This window comes from Lactuca virosa, chromosome 2 (assembly GCF_052849685.1).
Source record: "Lactuca virosa cultivar CGN04683 chromosome 2, Lactuca_virosa_CGN04683_v6, whole genome shotgun sequence".
NCBI lineage: Eukaryota > Viridiplantae > Streptophyta > Magnoliopsida > Asterales > Asteraceae > Lactuca > Lactuca virosa.
The window spans coordinates 131,506,669-131,526,722 of record NC_136427.1 but is presented as its reverse complement, the minus strand read 5'-3'; the positions used below and the strand labels follow the sequence as shown (position 1 = coordinate 131,526,722).

General features: G+C 36.0%; 1 protein-coding gene and 1 long non-coding RNA gene across 14 annotated transcripts; both read left to right on the top strand.

Annotated features, from left to right (window-relative positions):
• The first annotated feature begins 6,833 nt into the window (after positions 1–6,833).
• Positions 6,834–12,619, top strand: LOC145159493 (peptide-N(4)-(N-acetyl-beta-glucosaminyl)asparagine amidase-like). 13 transcript variants are annotated; one of them, XR_013737748.1, is made up of 18 exons: positions 6,834–7,392; positions 7,566–7,746; positions 7,849–7,897; positions 7,981–8,116; positions 8,196–8,294; positions 8,379–8,465; positions 8,846–9,066; positions 9,243–9,307; positions 9,457–9,695; positions 9,839–9,946; positions 10,080–10,166; positions 10,626–10,669; positions 10,931–10,974; positions 11,093–11,195; positions 11,282–11,321; positions 11,424–11,674; positions 11,751–11,768; positions 11,902–12,619. XR_013737748.1 is itself a non-coding variant. In XM_079078498.1 (17 exons), the coding sequence occupies exons 9-14, from the start codon at positions 9,654–9,656 to the stop codon at positions 11,425–11,427; spliced, it is 282 nt and encodes a 93-aa protein (XP_078934624.1). In that variant the 5' UTR covers positions 6,835–7,392; positions 7,566–7,746; positions 7,849–7,897; positions 7,981–8,116; positions 8,196–8,294; positions 8,379–8,465; positions 8,846–9,066; positions 9,243–9,307; positions 9,457–9,653; the 3' UTR covers positions 11,428–11,478; positions 11,619–11,674; positions 11,751–11,768; positions 11,902–12,619. The 13 variants fall into 13 exon arrangements, 5 of the variants coding, with proteins under 5 accessions (XP_078934624.1, XP_078934623.1, XP_078934622.1 ...); XR_013737745.1 differs by having other exon boundaries at positions 10,026–10,166; XR_013737744.1 differs by lacking the exon at positions 10,080–10,166 and having other exon boundaries at positions 6,835–7,392; positions 11,902–11,965; positions 12,103–12,619.
• Positions 12,620–13,044: 425 nt separating this feature from the next.
• LOC145156510 (uncharacterized) lies at positions 13,045–13,516 on the top strand. Its single transcript, XR_013736754.1, has 2 exons — positions 13,045–13,214; positions 13,315–13,516. It is a non-coding gene; the product is annotated as an uncharacterized LOC145156510 (long non-coding RNA).
• The last annotated feature ends 6,538 nt before the right edge of the window (positions 13,517–20,054 follow it).

Genomic DNA, 20,054 nt, shown 5'->3' with positions numbered 1-20,054 from the left:
AATACAACTAATAAAAATAACATATACGTTCCAACTAAAATTGTGCTATGACTGTATAGCCAGTTATCAACTTGGTAGTTTCATTATACCTCATACATACACAAAAATATATATGTTTATATATTTTTACGAGTTATAGAGCTCGTATCTTAGGCTCATTTATGTGCTTGTACTCAAAGTTTTATCAATTGTTTAAAAAAAGTATCGTACTCTTCAATGTGTACGCTTATCAAATATACTTGTCAATTACCTGTTTATCCGTATCCGCGGTTGTTAAGTTCAACCTTGGCAGATAACTTTATCCGTATATCCGTATGTCTGTTTATGACATAAATATATAGGTTTATACATTTATACAAGTTATAGAACTTGTATCTTAGGCTCATACATGTGCTTGTGTACACTATACTAAGTTTTGTCAACTGTTTAAACAAGTATCGTACACTTTACGTGTATGCTTATCAAATATACTTGTTGTTTATCCGTATCTGCGGTTGTTAAGTTTAACCTTGGCAGATAACTGTATCCGTATATCCGTATGTCTATTTATCCGTATCTGTGGTTGTTAAATACAACCTTGACAGATAACCTTATCCGTATGTTTGTTCATATGTTATCCGTACCATTCCGTTACTATAAACTTAACTAGATGTTTATTACCTAGAAACCATAGTTTATATGTATATCTGTACAAATTCCTTACTATAAACTGGACTAGACTTTTGCTATCTAGTAATCATGGTTTATATTTCTATCTTTATCAAACATTCTTTCAAACACAGTTTTAAGTATGGAATTACTTATGAAACATAACGTTTTGGCTTCAAAGATTCATTACAAACACAGTTTTAAGTATGGAATTACTTATGGAACATAAGGTTTTGGCTTTCAAAGATTCATTACAAACACAGTTTTACGTATGGGTTTACTTATACAAACTATACATTTTGGCTTTTAAAGACTCATTGCAAACACTGTTTTAACTGTTGTTATACATACAAAGATAATACTTTTTAGACTTATTAAAAGTATTACTGCGTTAACAGAAAACCTGTGACCCTAACCAACCTTTGTGTTGACTTTCAAACTTACATGTATTCTTAGGGGATCATCAGACAGGCGTTCAGACAGAAGGTTAGCCGTGGATTGTAGACGACCTAGCTAGTTTGTTTTTGTTATCTGCTTACCTGTTTAAGGCAACTATTGTACTATTACTATCTGTAAGAACCATGTATTCAAACTTAATGATGGAATACAAATGCAATTTTGTTTATCTTTGTACTTGTGCTATATATTCAGTTTATTTGTGATCCATGAACTTAGTCCCGCTCCCGGCGTGTTCCGCCTTGGCCGGGGGTGTGACACTAGTAAACTATAAGGGGTATAGTTTAGAGGTTCAGATCATACTAGATGCTAGAACATACTATAAAGAGAAACAGGGAGGTAGATACAATACACGATAACATAAAGAGAAACAGGGAGGTAGATACAATACATCAAAGAGACATACTATACACTATAACAGAACGAACACACTATACACTACAACAGAACGAACATACTAAGATGCTATAGCATGAGAACAACTACAAGATCTAATTATACCAATGAATCACTAACTCATTGTTCTTAACAAAAGGTGATAGTTAAATTGGGTATACATGATCATATAACTTTAATGTGAATTACACGGCTAGCAATTGTTTGCTGCAGTCGCGTTTGGTTCCTAGAATCTCTTGACAGGGAGAGCGTATAGTATGGGTACTAGCCTTCACATTATGACCTTACTAAAACAAACATGTTTTAAGGTAATTAGTACTAACAGAATGTCAATTCAAAAGACAACTGTGTACTTATAAATTCCCATTACTTTCAGAAAGTGACAGTTCCACTTGAAAGCTAATACAAACTATTTTCGAGTCAAGATAGTTATAAACTAGGGAAAACTTACATTTTACAAACGACACACAGAACAGTCGAGTCTAGTACATTCAGTAGAAAGGGATCTATAATGCTAACTTTATGATTCCTTAGTGTATGCATTCAAGGATATATATTAATCGGGTCCGACAGGTAGTAGGATGTGTGCTTTCCGCTTCATTTCATGTTCCTTGTTTGGTTGTGGGCTTAGAGCAGATACACTCAGCCTACTATCTATCCGAGCTTAGCTATATATATGTTCCGTACACACCAATTACTCATAAAGGGTACCATGTATGGGTCAGGTCATAGGACACTAATTCAATGCATCGTTTTCTAGTACAAAACATACTTTTCAAATGAAGAACTTTTGGAATACAAAACTAGAAACTTAACCAGTAAAGGGTTTAATCCATTTTATTAAACCAGTAAAACTTAAAGGACCTTAGGTGGTTAATTCTATAATACCTTAGTTTATACACCAGGGTTATATATAATTAATATCCGATAGGTAGTTGGATGTGTGCCTTCCGCCTCATTCCCTGTTCCTTGTTTGGTTGTGGGTTTAGGGCAGATTCACACAATTAACTATTTGTTCGATATTAGATTATATATAACTAGTATAAACTAAGTGATTATAGAAGGAACTACTGTGGTTATCATTTTATTATAAGAAATAAGGGTTTTCTTAAAGGATCTTTTCATCAAATATAAAGGAACTAATATAGTTAACTCCGTGAGTACCGAGTGAATACGCAGGGGTTATATACAACGATGATCTAACAAACAATGGGATGTGTGTCTTCCGCCTCATTTCTTGTTCCTTGTTTGGTTGTGGGCTTAGGGCAGACACACACAACCGATTGTTTGTTTACTCTGGATTTTATATAACTTGTATCCATTTAATACTCATAGAAAGGACTGTAGAGTCATGTTTACTTATCTTTCATCAAAGCAGGAAATATAGGATTTTCATGAGGAATAGGCAAACTTTTCTAAACAAGAACTTACTACAACTTACTACAACTTTCTACAAACTTTCTTACTACTTACTACATCACTAAGATCTTATGAACTCACCAGCTTAAATGCTGATCTACGCTTTCAAAATAACTTGTATTCTCAGGAGACCAGTAGACAGGTTCGCGCACTGGGATTCAGAAGATGGAGCAGTATAGCTTCATGTCTTTTTGTTAATCGCTATGTATTCTATATTATGTGAATCACATACTTTGTAAACACTTTCTTTCTAATGAAATGGTTGTTTATTACTTGCTTACTATGATGCATGTCTTGTGATACTAAACATGACGTCCTCCGCCCCATAACGTTTTCGCCGTTCCGGTTTTGGGGTGTGACAGTTTACATCAAACATTTACAAGCACTTTCTTCAAACTTATACAAACAATGACACTAAAATACTTATGAACTCACCAGCTTTAATGCTGATCTACGCTTTCAAAGTAACTTGTATTCTCAGGTCGCCAGTAGACAGGTACCGATGACCAGGTTTTGAGAAGATGGAGCACATTCAAGACTCATCTCTTATTTTGATTCATATTTTTGGTGTCTTATAAACTATACACAACACACTTGTATTAAATTATACTATTAATGCAATGAATGATGTTGTTGCTTGTTTTACTATTATGCATTGTTGTGATACTGTACATGATGTCCTCCGCCCCCGAACGTTTCTACCGTTCCGATTTTGGGGTGTGACAGTTTCCTCCAATTCACTCAAACGAAGGCTCTGATACCAACTTGTAACACCCTCAAAAATCATGCCAATTTACAACTTTTTAAAACATTTAAAACCATTTAATTATTACAGTTTGTTTTATAGTTTAAACATCATAGAAATCCCCAAAATCAAATCATAGAAATATAAGGAGGTGCACGATCATGCCTTCGCCTTCCCGCGATCATCAGAAGTACCTGAAACATAATCAATAACTGTAAGCCCGAAGCTTAATAAGTTCCCCCAAAATACCAACGCCACACAGATATAACCATATCATATAAACAACAGCATGCATAATGAGCCATCATCATGACTGGACCGCCTCACAGGCCATCAGTCTATCTGGACCGCTCTCCGAGTCATCGACACATCTGGACCGCCTCTTAGGGCCTTCAGCCTATCCGGACCGCTCGTCGGGCCTTCGGCCTGACTAGTGCGCCCTAACCGGGTCTGCAGTTTATCCGACCCGCCCTGGGTATGTTGGCATAACACAAAGCATATCCACCTCAACCCAACCCCCAATCAAACAATCATGTATACATAAATATCATACGCTAGCTAGCATGTACAGATAGTCATACAGATCTAACAGGTCACTAACATGGAAACCATCCTATAACCAGGATATCGATCTAACTGATCACTAACATAGCAACCATCCTATAACCAGGATACCGATCTATCAGATCACTAACATAGCAACCATCCTATAACCAGGATACCAATCATAAAGGGCCGGCCTTGGTGTCGTAGACCCTGTTGATATAGTGAGAAAAACTCACCTCACGATGTCGAACTGTAGTGATAAGATCAAACTCCCGAATCACAGCCATGAACTCAACCACCTATAACCATCATAGGACCAAGTCCATCAAAATACCAAATTACCAAAATACCCTCAAAAGTCTAACTGGTCAACCCTTGGTCAAAGTCAAAGTCAACGTTCAAGTTCAACAGTCCATGTTGACGCAACTCGTCGAGTGTAGCTCGTTGAGTTCTTCCAGAACTCGAGAAATCATGAAAATCCTAGTTGACTTGTCGAGTTTCCATACAACTCGTCGAGTCCATGCGGTGTCCAAATGTCGGGAAAACCCTAACTAACTCGTCAAGTCATCTTACTGACAGGCCGAGTCCGTGCAGAAACCAAAAACGACCAAATCTTCATCTGACTCGTCGAATTGACTATGCAACTCGTCGAGTCCCTTCAATCTATTTTTCATTCAGGCATTTTTAAGCTACTCCAAAGCTCTAAATTGTAGATCTAGCTTCCTAAGGCATAGTTACCACGTAAAGTTACAAACTTTACGTGCATGCAAGGTCTTAAATGCCAACACCCAGCTAAGGGAGAGGTTTAAGCTAAAGATAAGGGCCAAAGCTTGATAAATTCAATAACTTTATGACTACAAGGACTTAGAGGAGTCCAGATCTGAATTTACAACTTCAGATCATGCCCAATACCCGAAATAACCCACAATTATGCTAAGGATGGCCTTTAACCCATGAATAAGGAGATCTAACACTATAATGATCAAGGTAACAACTTGTTACCTTCAAATGGAAGCCAATATGGAGTAGGTACTGGATCTGCAAACTTCTCCTTGATCCAAGCTCTTGATTCTTCAAGCTTCTTGCACAAATGCACCAAAACACTCTTTTAGCCTCACAAAAACACTCAAGAACAAGGTTTAGACTGATTAGGGTTTCTTCTGGCCGTCAAAAGTTGGTAAGGGGCTGGAGGAAAGGACTTAAGGTCCTTTAAATAGGGTGCAAACCCTAAAAATTAGGGTTTCCATGCACAACCTCTACTTGTCGAGTCGGAGTCCTCCGACTCGTCGAGTAGAAGTCATAAATCACGCGGGCTGACTAGGTTCGACACGACGAGTTGGGGCCTCCAACTCGTCGAGTTCCCTCAGTAAAATAAATATAAATCTTTCAAAAACTATACCTGGGAGTCGGGATGTAACAGGCTGACATCCCACTCAAAAATAAAAATCAAAAAATTGAAACTTATAGAAATCTAGATCAACTACAAAATTCAGATACAAAAATCAAACACAAACCCTAAACCAAAATTAGAAGAAGATGAAATCAAACTATGCCAGAATCGAACTCAAAATCAAAGATGATACCAAAATAATTACCCCAAACCAAAAATTTGATGAAACATGATGATAGAATCCCAGGAAAAAAATATGATGGAGTGAATCGAAAATGCTGGAGATGGCGATTTCTTTGCACATGGGCTAATATCAGATGAACATAGAAGATGAAGGTCTCGCACACAGAGAATCCAAAATGATGCCGATTTCTTCATTATATGTCTTCCTGTGTTTGTGTGTATTGATTTTTAGTGTGTATGTGTGTATTGATTTTTAGTGTGTATGTGTGTGTTTTGTTACAGGGGAAAGAGAGGGAGAGTGAAGGGGGTGGCTGCTGGTGGTGGGTTCTTTCTATGATGGTGGTTGGTCTCCATCTTCTCCATTGAATCTGAAATTGATAGGCATGTGTGTGTGTTTATCCATGTAAATAGTTGGTAGAATCCTTCAACCCACTGTGAACAAACCAAATTTACACTAGATCCAACCCAAACTTGAACACTTGAATGGAACACCAAATTCGTAGAAGATGATGAGTAAGGATAATCGCTCAGTTTCAATTTGCAAGATACACACGATTCACAAATCCTAAAATCACAAACGAAACCAAATCCCAAATGAAATTGGGAGTCGCGAGTGTGGGATGAGGATGGTGTCTATTTTGAGGGTTTTCTGAGGCGGAAAGATCTTCGGCGGAGGTTATCAATGCATAGATCGGTGGTCTCTTCAAAGTGAGAGAGATAGATGTTTAAGTGTGTGTTCTTTTAGTTTATATATATATATATATATATATATATATATATATAGAGAGAGAGAGAGGACCCTATCTTTATTATTATATATATATATATATATATATATATATATATATATATATATTAAACTTGTCTCGAAAGATAAATAGTGAAGTTCTGTTTTTTTTTTTTTTTGGCAAAAATGGCCCTTCAATTTATATAAATATATTAAAAATGTCTTCCAACTTTGGTATAGGGGTATTTTATGGAAAATATTCTGTTCTCTGTCCACGTGTTGGTCATCGTGCCCGGTTTCACTTCCATCTTTATCTGTTTTGGTTCTGCTTTGACCCAGAATGTACGTTCCAATTTGTAGGGTTTGGAGACGTGAACCAGGTTCCACAACCTTCTGATCCATCAAACAAGATTCTGAGCTTCCAAAATGGGTTCAAGGTTGAAAGTTGGAACACCCCATTAGTCGTGAAAACCTTTAAACCCACTCGACGGCAAAACCGCTCTTTCGTTCTTCGGCGAAATCAAAACTTCAATCGGAGAAAATAAGTTAGGGCTCTGGCGGCACTCAGAGATTCAACAACAGCAAATCAAATGGCATCATCGAGTAGCGGGCTAACCTTCGAGCTTCACCCACTGGTGATTGTCAACATCTCCGATCATCACACACGTGTTAAGTCCCAATCTCAACCACCGACCGCCAATGGTGGTGACGTCACCTCCGCCTCTTCCAGTTCTCCGGCCCTTCCTTCATCTAGGGTGTTTGGTTGTGTCATTGGAGTTCAACGGGGACCAACCATCGAGATCTTCAACAGCTTTGAACTTCTCTATGATCCATCCAACTATTCCCTCGACCGTTCCTTCCTAGAGAAAAAACAGGAACTCTGTGAGTTTGCACCTCTATCTTTCTACGCATATTCACACACTTACACAACAATCGATTTCTAGGGTTTCTCTGACAGTTTAATTTATGTTAGGGTTTTTTGTTCTTCATAAGGCAGTACATGTTAATGGTTTCCTTTTAACATTAATCAACATCTGGTTTTGTTTTTGGAACAGATAAGAAAGTATTTCCCAAGAGTTGCTTCTTCAACACCGGACCTGCACAGAATGTTAGTCTCTATATCTCTATCTCTCACTGTATTCCTTTTATCTATCTGTTGCCAACACCTCTCCCGCCGCCGCCATAGAAGTAGAGATGTCGACCTACGCCTTTGCTGCTCCAGCTCCGGCCATTCAGGTACTTCAACTTCTCCCTTTTATCTATCTGTTCCTGGTCTCCGATTCCCCCTCCATCGGCTGATTTGTCCAGGGGCTTCTCGGTTTCCATTTTGTGTCCTAGCTTACCACAAAGGTGTTCCTGATGTACTCCCATAAGGATACCCAAAAAGGTTTGATTTTCAGGTTTTAAACTTCGAATTTTAACTTTACTTCAAATATGATGAATTCTGAATTTTGTGATTTCGGTTTTCAGGTCTTTCATATTCTGTTTTGGTCCCTGGTCATAGAAGACCATGTTTTTGGGTCTATCGGGAAAGGCATCAAATTCTTTGTTGTTTGTTTCCCACGATGTTCAGGCAATCGAAGATGCAAATCTCAAATACGAGGAGGTACAGTTCGAATCTTTCCATTTTTTCTCTATCATGTTGCTCTGCTTTTCGTTTCTTCATGAAATCATGCATGAAACAGGCAGAAGAAGAAGCGCTTATGTTTCAGCACGTTGCTGTTAGTGAAGATAGCAGGCAGTTTGAACAGAGAATCAGACCTTATGTAGATCAGGTTCTTCTGGTAATATCCACTCTCTCTGTTCTCTCTTATACAGAATAAACACTATGAAGTTAACACCATGTGTGTGATGTTATGTCCATGTAGTATGAAAACTCACGTCGCCAAGACACTGCGAGGAAGACAGTTCCTGTGGAGAAGCTTGAGGAGAAAGCATTAGTTGCTTTAGCTAAGGTTCAAGTTTCCATGTTTTTATTCCGAAGTGTGAAATAAATTTCAAATTTGAGTGTGGAAAAGAACTAGAAACATTTTTCCGCTTAAACAAAGTTACAATATGCTTAGGTTTGGTTTCTTTTGGACTTAGACCTAACATATTGAGAATATTACCTTCTTTGTAGTTCTGAGAACATTGATTTACAGTTTTCATTACCTTGGCTTCACCATTGGCCATAATTCCATTTATCTTTTCAATAATCTAATTGTTTTTTCCGAATATTTTGCACCTAAGTTGATATCTTTCATGACAGATATAACCTTTTTGAGCATAAGAATTATCGAAGCTTGATATCTCATTTTTCTTACATGTATGGACTTTTTTTTCTTTTTCTTTTTAGGAGGGGAACTTCAAGCCATGTGCTTGGTGGAATTTAATTTGAGAAACAGTTGGAGACAAGGGCAAAATAGTCATTTATTCAGATTTACCGGCCACCGGATGAAAGTGTTTTATCAGTGGTAACAGGAAGAGAACTTTGGCGCCTTTAACATTATGATGCTTGGATCTAATTAGCCCAACCGCAACCAAAATGTTCAAACATTTGATTATTATATTATAAAGGTACATTTTTTTGTTGATTTTTTTTTCAGTTTTAACCGCTATAGTATATTTATTTCATAAGAGTTCAAATTAGGTCTCATCATTATGATTGAAGTTCTATGGATTTCGAATCAAGTGAAGGCTTCGAACCCCCACCACCTCGACCTGCAGTCACTAATGATTTTACTTTTGTTCAGGTCTTTTTCTGACCACAGGAAGAGGAGTAGTGGAATTGATAAATTGTAGTACCAGAGGATTCATTGTAAGTGTTCATGTGTTTTTCTTTGTTATACCAAGAGCTACCTTCCTCTTTACCAAAGTGTTGTTTGTGAATTGTGATGTTGGATTTTTACTTTTTGTTTGAGTCATGATTTTGCCCATGTTTACAGGTTTCTTTTGGGTGTTTTATAGGGTTTTTGCCGTATCGAAATCTTGCCACTAAGTGGAAGTTTTTAGCTTTTGAGTCTTGGTTGAGGAGAAAAGGCTTCGATCCTTCAACATACAACAAGAGTTTGGACATTATTGGAGGCTATGATGATACAGACAAGACAGAAACTCCTAATTGAACCATAGATTCTGAGAAGATTGAGGGCGAAATATTACCAGATATGAAACTTGAAGATCTTCTAACAATTTATGACCAAGAAAAGGTCGAATACTTGTCAACCTTTGTTGGTCTAGTATATATATATATATATATATATATATATATATATATATTTCAGAAATTGCAGCATTTCCTTTTTTTTTCTTCCAATTTTGAAGATAGTAATGATCATCATAACATTTGCAGAAAATCAAAGTGAATGTGATCTTGGCTGATAGAGAATCAAGGAAGCTAGTATTTTTTGTGAAGCCAAAAGAGAAGGAAGAGCCAATCCAGAGAAAGAGAAACCTCATGGTGAAATTTTTAGACAAATCTTTTTCTAATTTCGTTAAATGCAATCATAAATGACATACTTCCATACGTCTAATTTCAGGTTTTGGTTTAAGTCTACCTAATTTCACTAAAGTTTTTTACTGTTGGGTAATAGTCTTATACAGTTGCATAGATATTTAGAAGTATTCAGGTGAAATCTGTTTTTTCTAATGAACAAAGCAAAAGAATTTGACAACAACCGGTGAGATGCCATTCTACCTTTTTACCTTTTTATAAACCGCTATTCATTAATCTCCATATGTATATTTTTTCAAATTATAGAAACTTACAATAGTCAACGTGGTTTTCTGGTCTTACAATGCATAGTCTAAAGTTGATTCTTTTACAGTTTTGGTTTTAAGTTTAAAGTTCCATATTGAGTTTGGTGTTGAAATTTTGAAATGTTAATAAAAGTGATGACCCAACTACGACACCTGCATTTGAAGCCCGACTTATTCAGCTATATAGGAAAATAATAAATGTAATATAATAATATAAAAAAGGATGTTGATTACTTCATTTCATGTACAAAATTTTGAAAAAAATTATCATGCAGTTTCATTCTAGCACTGTTAATACAAAAGAATATTTATCAACAACTTTTAATTTTTTTTATAGAAATCATCCATGACCCGCATTTGGTGTAAAATCTGTTTTTCAGGCCAATAAATCAAATGAAGAAGGTGGAAATCAGCACTTATTTCGGTAATATTTCTGAAAGTTTTGATTCTATTTGAGCATTTTATTTTTTTGTCTATTTAGGTTCAAGCTCCATTTTGTGTCTATTCTTAATCAACTTTGTGATCTTAACAAGACATTCATAATCATGTAGACCTTAATTGATTTCGAATAGATTTTTCATCTAATTTGTGCATGTCTATAAATTCTTCATCTGATTTGCGCATATCTATTGAATCGAAATCTATTTAGCATATGTTGACTGTATTTTTGATTGTCTAATGACAGAAAAATGAGTCCGACAATGCCCTGCTGTTATGGTTTCTTCAAAGGTTGTTCTCCATTGTCACGCTGCATATGTTTATTATAAATACATACATTTAATTTCACAATGTATCTCTTTTCTTTTATATTCAACAGTATAATAATTTGTGTTTTTGTTATGTGTAGGTATCTAAGTAGAAAGCTGCAAACACGCACATCTATGTGCGAAGAGGAGGTCCAACTTACCAAAAAAGGCTTGCACAAATGCGTGCACTTGTAGCCAAACTTGGTATCCCGACTGGTTTTCTCTTGCTTTTACTTTCTAATTTGTTTGTTTGTTTTTTTTTGTTATAATTATAATTTTTATTTTTGTAGTCCCTATGCAGACCCTTTCCGTGGTGGCAGCAACATCCTGGTGAGTTTATTACAATATCATACTTTCAAGTTTCAACCTTTTTCTTAATATTTTGAAAAATTGCTATTTTCTTAAATTATCTATTTTGCTTCTTTTTGAAAGGTAATCTGCCACACATACACTCCACAAGGACTGCTTATCCCTACAAACAAATGTCGTAAGGCTGCTGAGATTTTCAGTGATCCTAAAGTTGTAACACAAGTTCCCTGCTAGTTTTTTTGAATGAAAATTTTAATTATTGTTTCATAATTATCTTTGTTTTGAAGAAAAACTTATATATATTTTATATGATTTAAGGTTTGGAATTGAGCAAGAGTACACTTTGCTACAACAAGATGTGAAGTGGCCTTTTGGTAAGTTTTATATTTATGTTGCTTTTTCTGGATTTAATTGTAGAAATTTATGTGAATTTATTTATTTATTTATCAGGTGTAGAGGCATGGTCAGGTGAGTTTAATGTCCTTTTCTCATACAAATACTAAAAAATAATTTTTTTTATTTTATTTTTGGTTTTTTATTTATTTTTTTTAACAAATAAAATTATAAAAACTGATAATTGAGTTGTGTTGACTTTTTGCAGTCAACTGTTGAGTTACCGCTTGATTTCCTCTTCCGTGAAAGTCAAGCAGGTTCTGTGAGATAAGGTGCAGAGATTCATGAACTTCCTAATGACCATGACGCAAAGCTTCAAATTTTAGAGGCCAAACATCTTTTTTCCCATTATACCCTTGTGATTCCATTATTTACCTTATTTTTTAATTGTAATGCTGAATGATTGTAGGTTGGAAAGATTTCACTTTATGCAGCAAGTTCATCAATTAAGGAAGTTCAAAAACTGGTGTTGGATCCAAAATAAGACACTGAGATGAGAATCTCTAAAATCAGGACTTTATTAATACAATTCTTTAGTTTCCTTACTTTTACTGGGCCCTATTTCCCAAAGTCTTGCAGTTTATTTATATTTGATGTTTTTTTTTTTTTTTTTTTTTTTCAGTCTAGGTGCTGAGCTGGCTATTGAAGATCCAAATTTAACCAAATTGGTTTCAATGAATCTTGAGAAGATGAGTAAACAACGACAGGTTGTCTGTGGCTGAAATATATATTATATTATATAAAAACTGAATTCATATTTGGTCATATTTGTTTTTGTTTATTCACTCTATCAATTACCGAGCCGGATCTGGTGTATCATAAGAGATTTGCCTTTTCTATTGATTCCTATGGATTGGATCCAAAACAATTATTGAATGGGGTATTCAACTCTATGCATGAATGGAAAACGACATCTTAGCAATGTACTTTATTATGTTTTTTACCTTTTTGATAAATTCTTAGTCAAATTTGTAAGAATTTTTATTGAATATAACTCAAGTCCCCTTAACCATTCCCTTATGTATATATATGTTACAAAAATAAAATATCCATTAAAACACAAACGTTACTTCCTAATACATACCGAAAAAGAAAAAACTAAAACCCTGATCAAAACCGAACCCAGCGGAGTGGGGTACCCCAGCTAGTTTAATATATAAAAATACTTATACAAAAAAAGAAAATGGAAAATCAAAAAATCGATCCTTCATCTTCCCTATTTTTTTTTCAGCACTTTGAGTAGATTCCATTCCTATTCGTATCCTTCGCCTGTTCGCTGCCTGTACGCCCCACGTTTGTTCCAACTTTGTTATACGCAGTCTTGCTATTCCAAGACCACATACCTTCTTCCTCAGTTCCACCGACTGAAAAACATTTGAAATCGAATTTACATTTAGGCCTTTAAGTGAATTTCGAATTTCTAATTTCTGATTTTGTTTTTTACAAATTCGAGCTCAAATCGATCGGCACCAGTTAGGGCTTTAAGTGAATTTCGAATTTCTAATTTCAGATTGAAACTTGGTAAGCACACCGGAATTTCTCCCAGATTAATTGAAACATTTTTTTTCCTCATTTGCCTGTATTGAAATTTGGTTATATATATGGTCAATTTGATCAAAAGCTGCAGAGAAAGAAGAAGGATACACATAAAACCACCACCACATATGAGAAGACGTTGCAAAACACTTTGAAGAGAATAGTTGTAAACATAATAGGGGTAATTGAGGAAGTTAACATTTTTAAGGATGACAAACTCTTATCGTTTTATTATAGTGACACACACAATCGTTTTATTGAATTGAATTCTCTCTCTTTTCTGTCTATTTAATTATGTGATGGATTTATGGAACATTTTGATAATTTGCCTCACTTGTGACAGTTGATTAATGGTTTGGCTTCAATAATCAAATGGAACAAGCTACTGTGATGCATGTTTAAGAGGCTTGTATTGACATATTAGCATGTTATGCATACTACAAATCAATTTCATTTGTTTATGATCACAATTTCATATATAATTCTCGATTTCATATTTTTGTAGGGTGAGAAAACCTTCAAGTGGTTATGGTTCTAATTTCAATAGGCTAACATGTTAAAGAACAACTTCTTATCTTTAAATTTGTGTTCCTTTTTTCTTGACAAAATGTTGATTTACATTCATATTGGCGACAATACGAGCCAACTAAATCTATAAACTTCCATGTGGAACTTCCAACATTCTCATTTTAACCCTGTTGACAATAATACCCTAAATATTATATTTTCATTTATAATATTTTTTTTTTCTTGCAGAAAAAAGTTCAATTTGTGTATTGTCAAATGCATAATTGGTAGAGATTCAATTTGTATATCTGTTGCAGGGGTATTTTAGTCAAATGCATAATTGGCATAGTTTCAAGTTGTATATTTGGGTATTTCTCACTTGGATCGTAAATGATATGGACTGTACTTTCATCTTTATCATCAGAAGGTGGTTATGTGATTTTTTTAGTAAAGTGTATTTTGGTCAAACTTGGAAAATAACATATACAAGCCTCTTTTGTGGTTGTTGTTGCTCTATTGAATCGCTTTTTAGGTTCAGGAGGTTGGAATTTAGTAATGCTTATGGTTATCCTATTCAACTAAATATCAAATGTTGTTTTTCTGGAAAGTGGACAAGGAAAAAGATGAAGAGACTAATAATTGGAAACTTAATAATGTCAGATGGAGTTCTATGGACAAATTTGTTTGAGATGATTTTCTAACTTTTGTATTTTGTTTGGGTAGGGTGAAGCAAATTTACTGCCTATGTTTAATGTTCAAGGTATTTCTCAGAACCATACACTTCAAGAGGAAAGTTGAGTACATGGATTTAAAGTCTATCATTCATCAAGCTTTATTTGTTTTTTGGATGTTGAATTTTAGCAACCATTGTAATATCAACCATGGAATTCTATCTGCTCTGACTAATTACTACCTTACGTACACACACAATTAAAAAACAAACACCATTCCAATCCATGGGCACCTATACTAGTTTATACAAAAGCTATATTGATTCTTTCACTCTCATAATGTGCTAATATGCTTAACTATCTCCATAACTCTAAAAAAAATGTTTTCTCACCGGTCAAAAATCATAAAAAAAAAAAAAAAAAAAACACTATCAAGCTCGTTCTCTAATCAGTCTGGTTTTTAGATGATGCTATTCTCATTACATGATATGTGTATTGCTCGATATGTGTTGGTTAAAGGTCCATTGAGTAGGCTCAAAAGGTCATCATAAGAAAAGACAAACTTTTTTACCAAATTGAAGACAATAAATAGGTCAAAAAGAAAAAAAAAAAAAAAAAAAGAACTCAAAGATGCAAAGATGCGGAATTATGCTTAACCAAATCCACATACCAAACTAATCTTAAAATGTCACTTTTGTTATGCTCAAACCAGTTAAAAAAAGCTAGTTACCGTTTTTATGTATTGCTTGTGATTAGAGATCATTTCACTTTATCTAAGAAAGTATTTAACTTTAATAACCATAAAATAAATCTGTTAAGAAAAATTCAAAAAATTATCAAACATAATACTTCGAAATCAAAAGTGAAATGTCCAAAATCCGACCCTAATCCCAAGTATTCATTTCGAAAACTATAATCAATTTAGTAAATTTCAAAAATATCGAATTGAAAAATATATTTTAAGTTTTAACATTATAAAACTGATCAACCCAAAAAAATAAGTGTTCATGTATGATTTAATATGGGCATTCCTTTAACATTATAAAATTGATCAATACAAAACATTAACCGTGTTTATGATTTAGGGATAATGACTTGATATGGTAAGTTATTTTTTGAAATGTACACATTTAGTCCTTTTATTTGTCAAATCGCATCAATTTTCTTCTTCTTACCTTTTATGTTGTTGATTTTATTACTACAGAAACCAGGGAAAAAGTGTACAGTTTGGGAATGGATTGATGAAGAACCTGAGAATATGAAGCCCATTGCAGAAGATACTCTTTCAGATGTTGCAGATTATCTTATACAAGTTTTAGAGGATGTGGCATCTGTTAGAGAAGAAGTGAAACAGTTGAAGGTTATGGTTTGTGTACTAATTCTGTTGGTCATTGGTAAGGTTATGTTTTGGGGTTGAAGATATGCTTCTGGAGGCTTTAGGGGATGTTGATGTAATAGACTTGTTGTGTAATTCTTGTTTATGTAATGGATGTTGATGTACTTTATGTTTATGTAATGGTAAAGTTTATTGCTATTATGTATGGATGTTGATGTAATTAAGTCAGTCAAATGGAGGTAAAACCAAGACAAATTACAGGAAATATTCTTTTATAGACAATTGGATGTAAAGACAAATAAAAGTGGCTGACAAAAGGCATCAAGCCATTTAATAATTACAAAAGATAAGCCCACCAGTAGGGGTAATACATTAATTTAGTTCAAAATATTCGACAAGTACATCAAAAGTAAACAACTAGTAGGAGTAATATAGTAATTAAGTTCAAAAGATCACCCCACACTACATCAAAATATATATCACATGCATTAGCCCACTACACCAAAAGCTAATTACTCTAAGGTCACATGTTTGTCTTGGTTGCATCCAATTCCATCCTTGACTTTAACATTTTTGTGAAGACCAATTTCTGTGATTCTTTTTGAAAACTTTCTCACCCTACCAATATCATTCAAAGGAACCTTCTTCATAGGACTTCTCTTCACAGGAGCCTTCTTCACAGGAGCTTTCTTTACAGGAGTTCTCTTGACATGAGCTTTCTTCAGAGGAACTTCATTTACAGCAGGAGTAGGAGTGCTTGGAGCTGGAGTTGATTGACTTGGAACTGCTATGCCCGGAGCTGGATTTGATTGACTTGGACCTGCTGTGCTTGGAGCTGGAGTTGGCTTACTTGGGAACGTGGCTTTGTTGTGGCCAGTTTGGTGGCAAATGGTACATCTTACAGGAATGCCTACCCTTGACACAGTATGCCTTGTGTGCCCCCTTAGCTCTCTTTTTGTGCCTGATCTCTTTTCCTTTTGACACATGGCCTGCCAGGTAACCTCCTCCTTAATGGAGGCAAAATAGTATGAAGTCCTTCAACATGTGGCTAGTCAGATCTGTCATTGAGTGGGTGGATGTTATACTCATAGCTACTAAGGAAAAAGGCTTTAGTATAGGAGTTTGATACAAAAGCCTCCACATCTAGGTTCAATGATGAAATTGCTGATATGGCATGTACACATGAAATGCCTGTGAGTTGCCAGCTTCTGCATCCACATGACCTCTGATGCAGATCAACAGCATACCTCTCATTTTCTGAGAACACTTCAAATTCTTTGTAGCCACTCACATAAGGTACCGAAAATCTGTCAATATATAAGAAGATAGTCAGTTACCATTACAAACCAATGTATAACTAATGAAATTGTTACTAACCTTTGCAATTCTTTCAAATCCTCTATCTCGCTTTTGATACTTGGGCATATGTCCAAATCCCAACTCAAACCATTTTGCTTCTGCATCCATAACATCTGCATTGCCCAACATCTTATGTCCTCCAACATTGTTATCACTGGTTTCCTTCTAGCATCAAGTACATCAGAATTGAAACTTTCAGAAACTCCATTCTCTACTGCATCACAGTCCATACCCTCTCTAAAAAAAGCCTTTGACCAACACCTTGGATCCCTGTCTATGAGATAGTCATAAGCCCTGCTTTCTAAGGACTTAATCTCATTCATTGCTGCTTCAAACTTTGGTACAGTTGTTGCATTCAAAGCCCTCCAAAATGGTTTAAACTATTGTTCTCCTTAAATTTCAGTAGTACAGGCCCAATACTACCTTCCACACCTATCCATACTTTCCTCGGCAATTCTCCCGCATCCTCCAAGTCACTTCCTCAAACTGGTACTACTCTTTGCTACTCATCCTAGGCTTGCCCTAGGGAAATCACCAATCCACTCTCCCCCATCAGCTACATAATAAGTCCCTGCTATCTTCCCCTAACTAGCTCGCGAATACTATTAAATATCAATAAGACTAGATAATTCTTCGAATGAGAGGTCCTACCCTACAACGGTTGGACTCAGACAAGAGCTGCACAATAGGGCTAGACCTAACCTTCTGAAATTATTTAATCCTTGCAATATGTAACATAACATATTCATTTACTAGTTATTAAAAGATAACTAAGACTCCTAAAAGCACAAAGCAAGCAGCATTCAAGCATCGAGTAAACCTAATCAAGCATATCTCTCTCAGGCTACCCCTGACTAACCTGTACTAGCATGCAGTTCATCAAGCTGAGATACATATAACAGGAATATAAGGCATCCTTCCTAGATCCTTAGTCCTAAACTAGCATGATATTCACATAAAGCTGGTACACATATAATAAGCACATAAGGCATCCTTCCTAGATCCTTAGTCCTAGTCTAGCATGCTGTTCTCATAAAGCTGATAATCATAACAATAACTTGTATGGGTAATTTGGGAGTACTTACTTGAGCTCGGCTGATTGCCTGCACCACACCTTTTTCTCTTTTCAAAGTTCTTTTGTCTTTTTAAAATTCTTTTCACTTTTTCTAAAACTCTTTTCTTTTCTCAAAATCCTTTTTACAAAAATTGACTTTTCTTTTGAAAATTTCTATACCAATTCCTTAATTTGAGTTCAGACACACCCGAGAGTGTGCCCGAATCCCTCAAACCAAGGATCTGATACCAACTTGAAACATCCCAAAAATACAGCCCACAAATTTCGTTTTAAACCATTAATAAAACCATAAATATCCTCATCAAATAAAAGTCATAAGTCATGTATCAAAGTTACATGTCAAATATATCAGAGTATAAACATCCCAGGCTAAACAAATGGTGTGTGCACAACAATCATCCCAAGCTCCTCCTTTGAAAGTCGAAGTTCCTGAAACCAAAACTGAAAACTATAAGCACGAAGCTTAGTGAGTCTCCCCAAACTACCACATACCATACACATGTCATATAACAAATAGCATAACTCTGGGACTACTCCCAACTGCATCGGGACGAACCCGTCATCGGCTCACCCGGCATCGGACTCCTGTCCGGCATCGGGCTCACCCCGGCATCAGACTACGCCTGGCATCGGGCTCACCCCGACATTGGGCTTACCCCGACACATACACAACATAACATATAACATAATCACATAACCTGCATCGGGCTTACCCCGACATCGGACCGAATCCCGGAACATATAACATATAACATATAAACTAGCATACATCGGGCTTGCCCCGACACATAACATACAACATGCATGAATCACAAAGACATCAAGCATACATAACTACTTCTTGGGTCCGCCCCGGTATCGGATCGAAGTCCGGAAACATGTAATCTGCATCGGGCTAACCCCGACATCAAGCCCCGGAACACTTAACACATAACATATAAGCTAACATACATCGGGCTTGCCCCGGAACACACAACACATAACATGCATGAATCACGAAGACATCAAGCATACATATACTCTTCTCGGGACCACCCCAACATCGGACCGTAGTCCGGAACTACTAACATCTAAACGGGCCCGACATTGTGGCCTTAGACCCGTTCCTACTGGAGAGAAACTCACCTCTCAATCTGGTTGGTGAAAACTCGTGCAAGGTAACTCTGTTTGCTGCTCCAACTACACTCCGGCTATTATGACCAAATAAACACTTAGTCAAAAACTAAGAATCCCAATAAGGGTAAAATGACCATTTTACCCATGTTCTAACTTTGGGCCATATCCAAGACCCAATTCCAACTAGTCCTTATAAGTCCACTCATGGCCTACTAAGGCTCGCTAATGGTCCAATTTTATAAATTGGGCCCAACTTCTCAAATGGGCTTTTCCTCACAAGCCTAACAAGTCCTTGGGCCCTTGACTGACTTCTGAAGGCCCATCTCGGCCCAACTACTGCTATATCCAAAGCCTAGCCCAAACTGAGGCCCAATAACATAAAGCCCACTGTCTGAGCGTACGCTGAGCGTACCCTTCTGTACGCTGCATGTACTGCTTGAATGGATTGTACGCTGCGCGTACTGGCGTGTACGCCCAACGTACTCTCCTGTTAAGCCATTTTCTCCAAAAATACTTAATCCCTTAAGACACTACGTCCAAACTACAGATCTGAGTCCAATACTTCATCCTAACCCATAAAGTCGATCACTTGGTGGCTTGAAACCCACCAAATGAACCCAACTCTAAAGAATAGCAATAAACTTCTATGGAAATGGCTAGATCTCATGCATGACTACATAAAAGCCTCAAAGCTTGCAACTTTACTGCTTAAGGGACACTTGAGCTTCAAGGGTGGCAACCCTAAGCTCAAAAACGGAGTT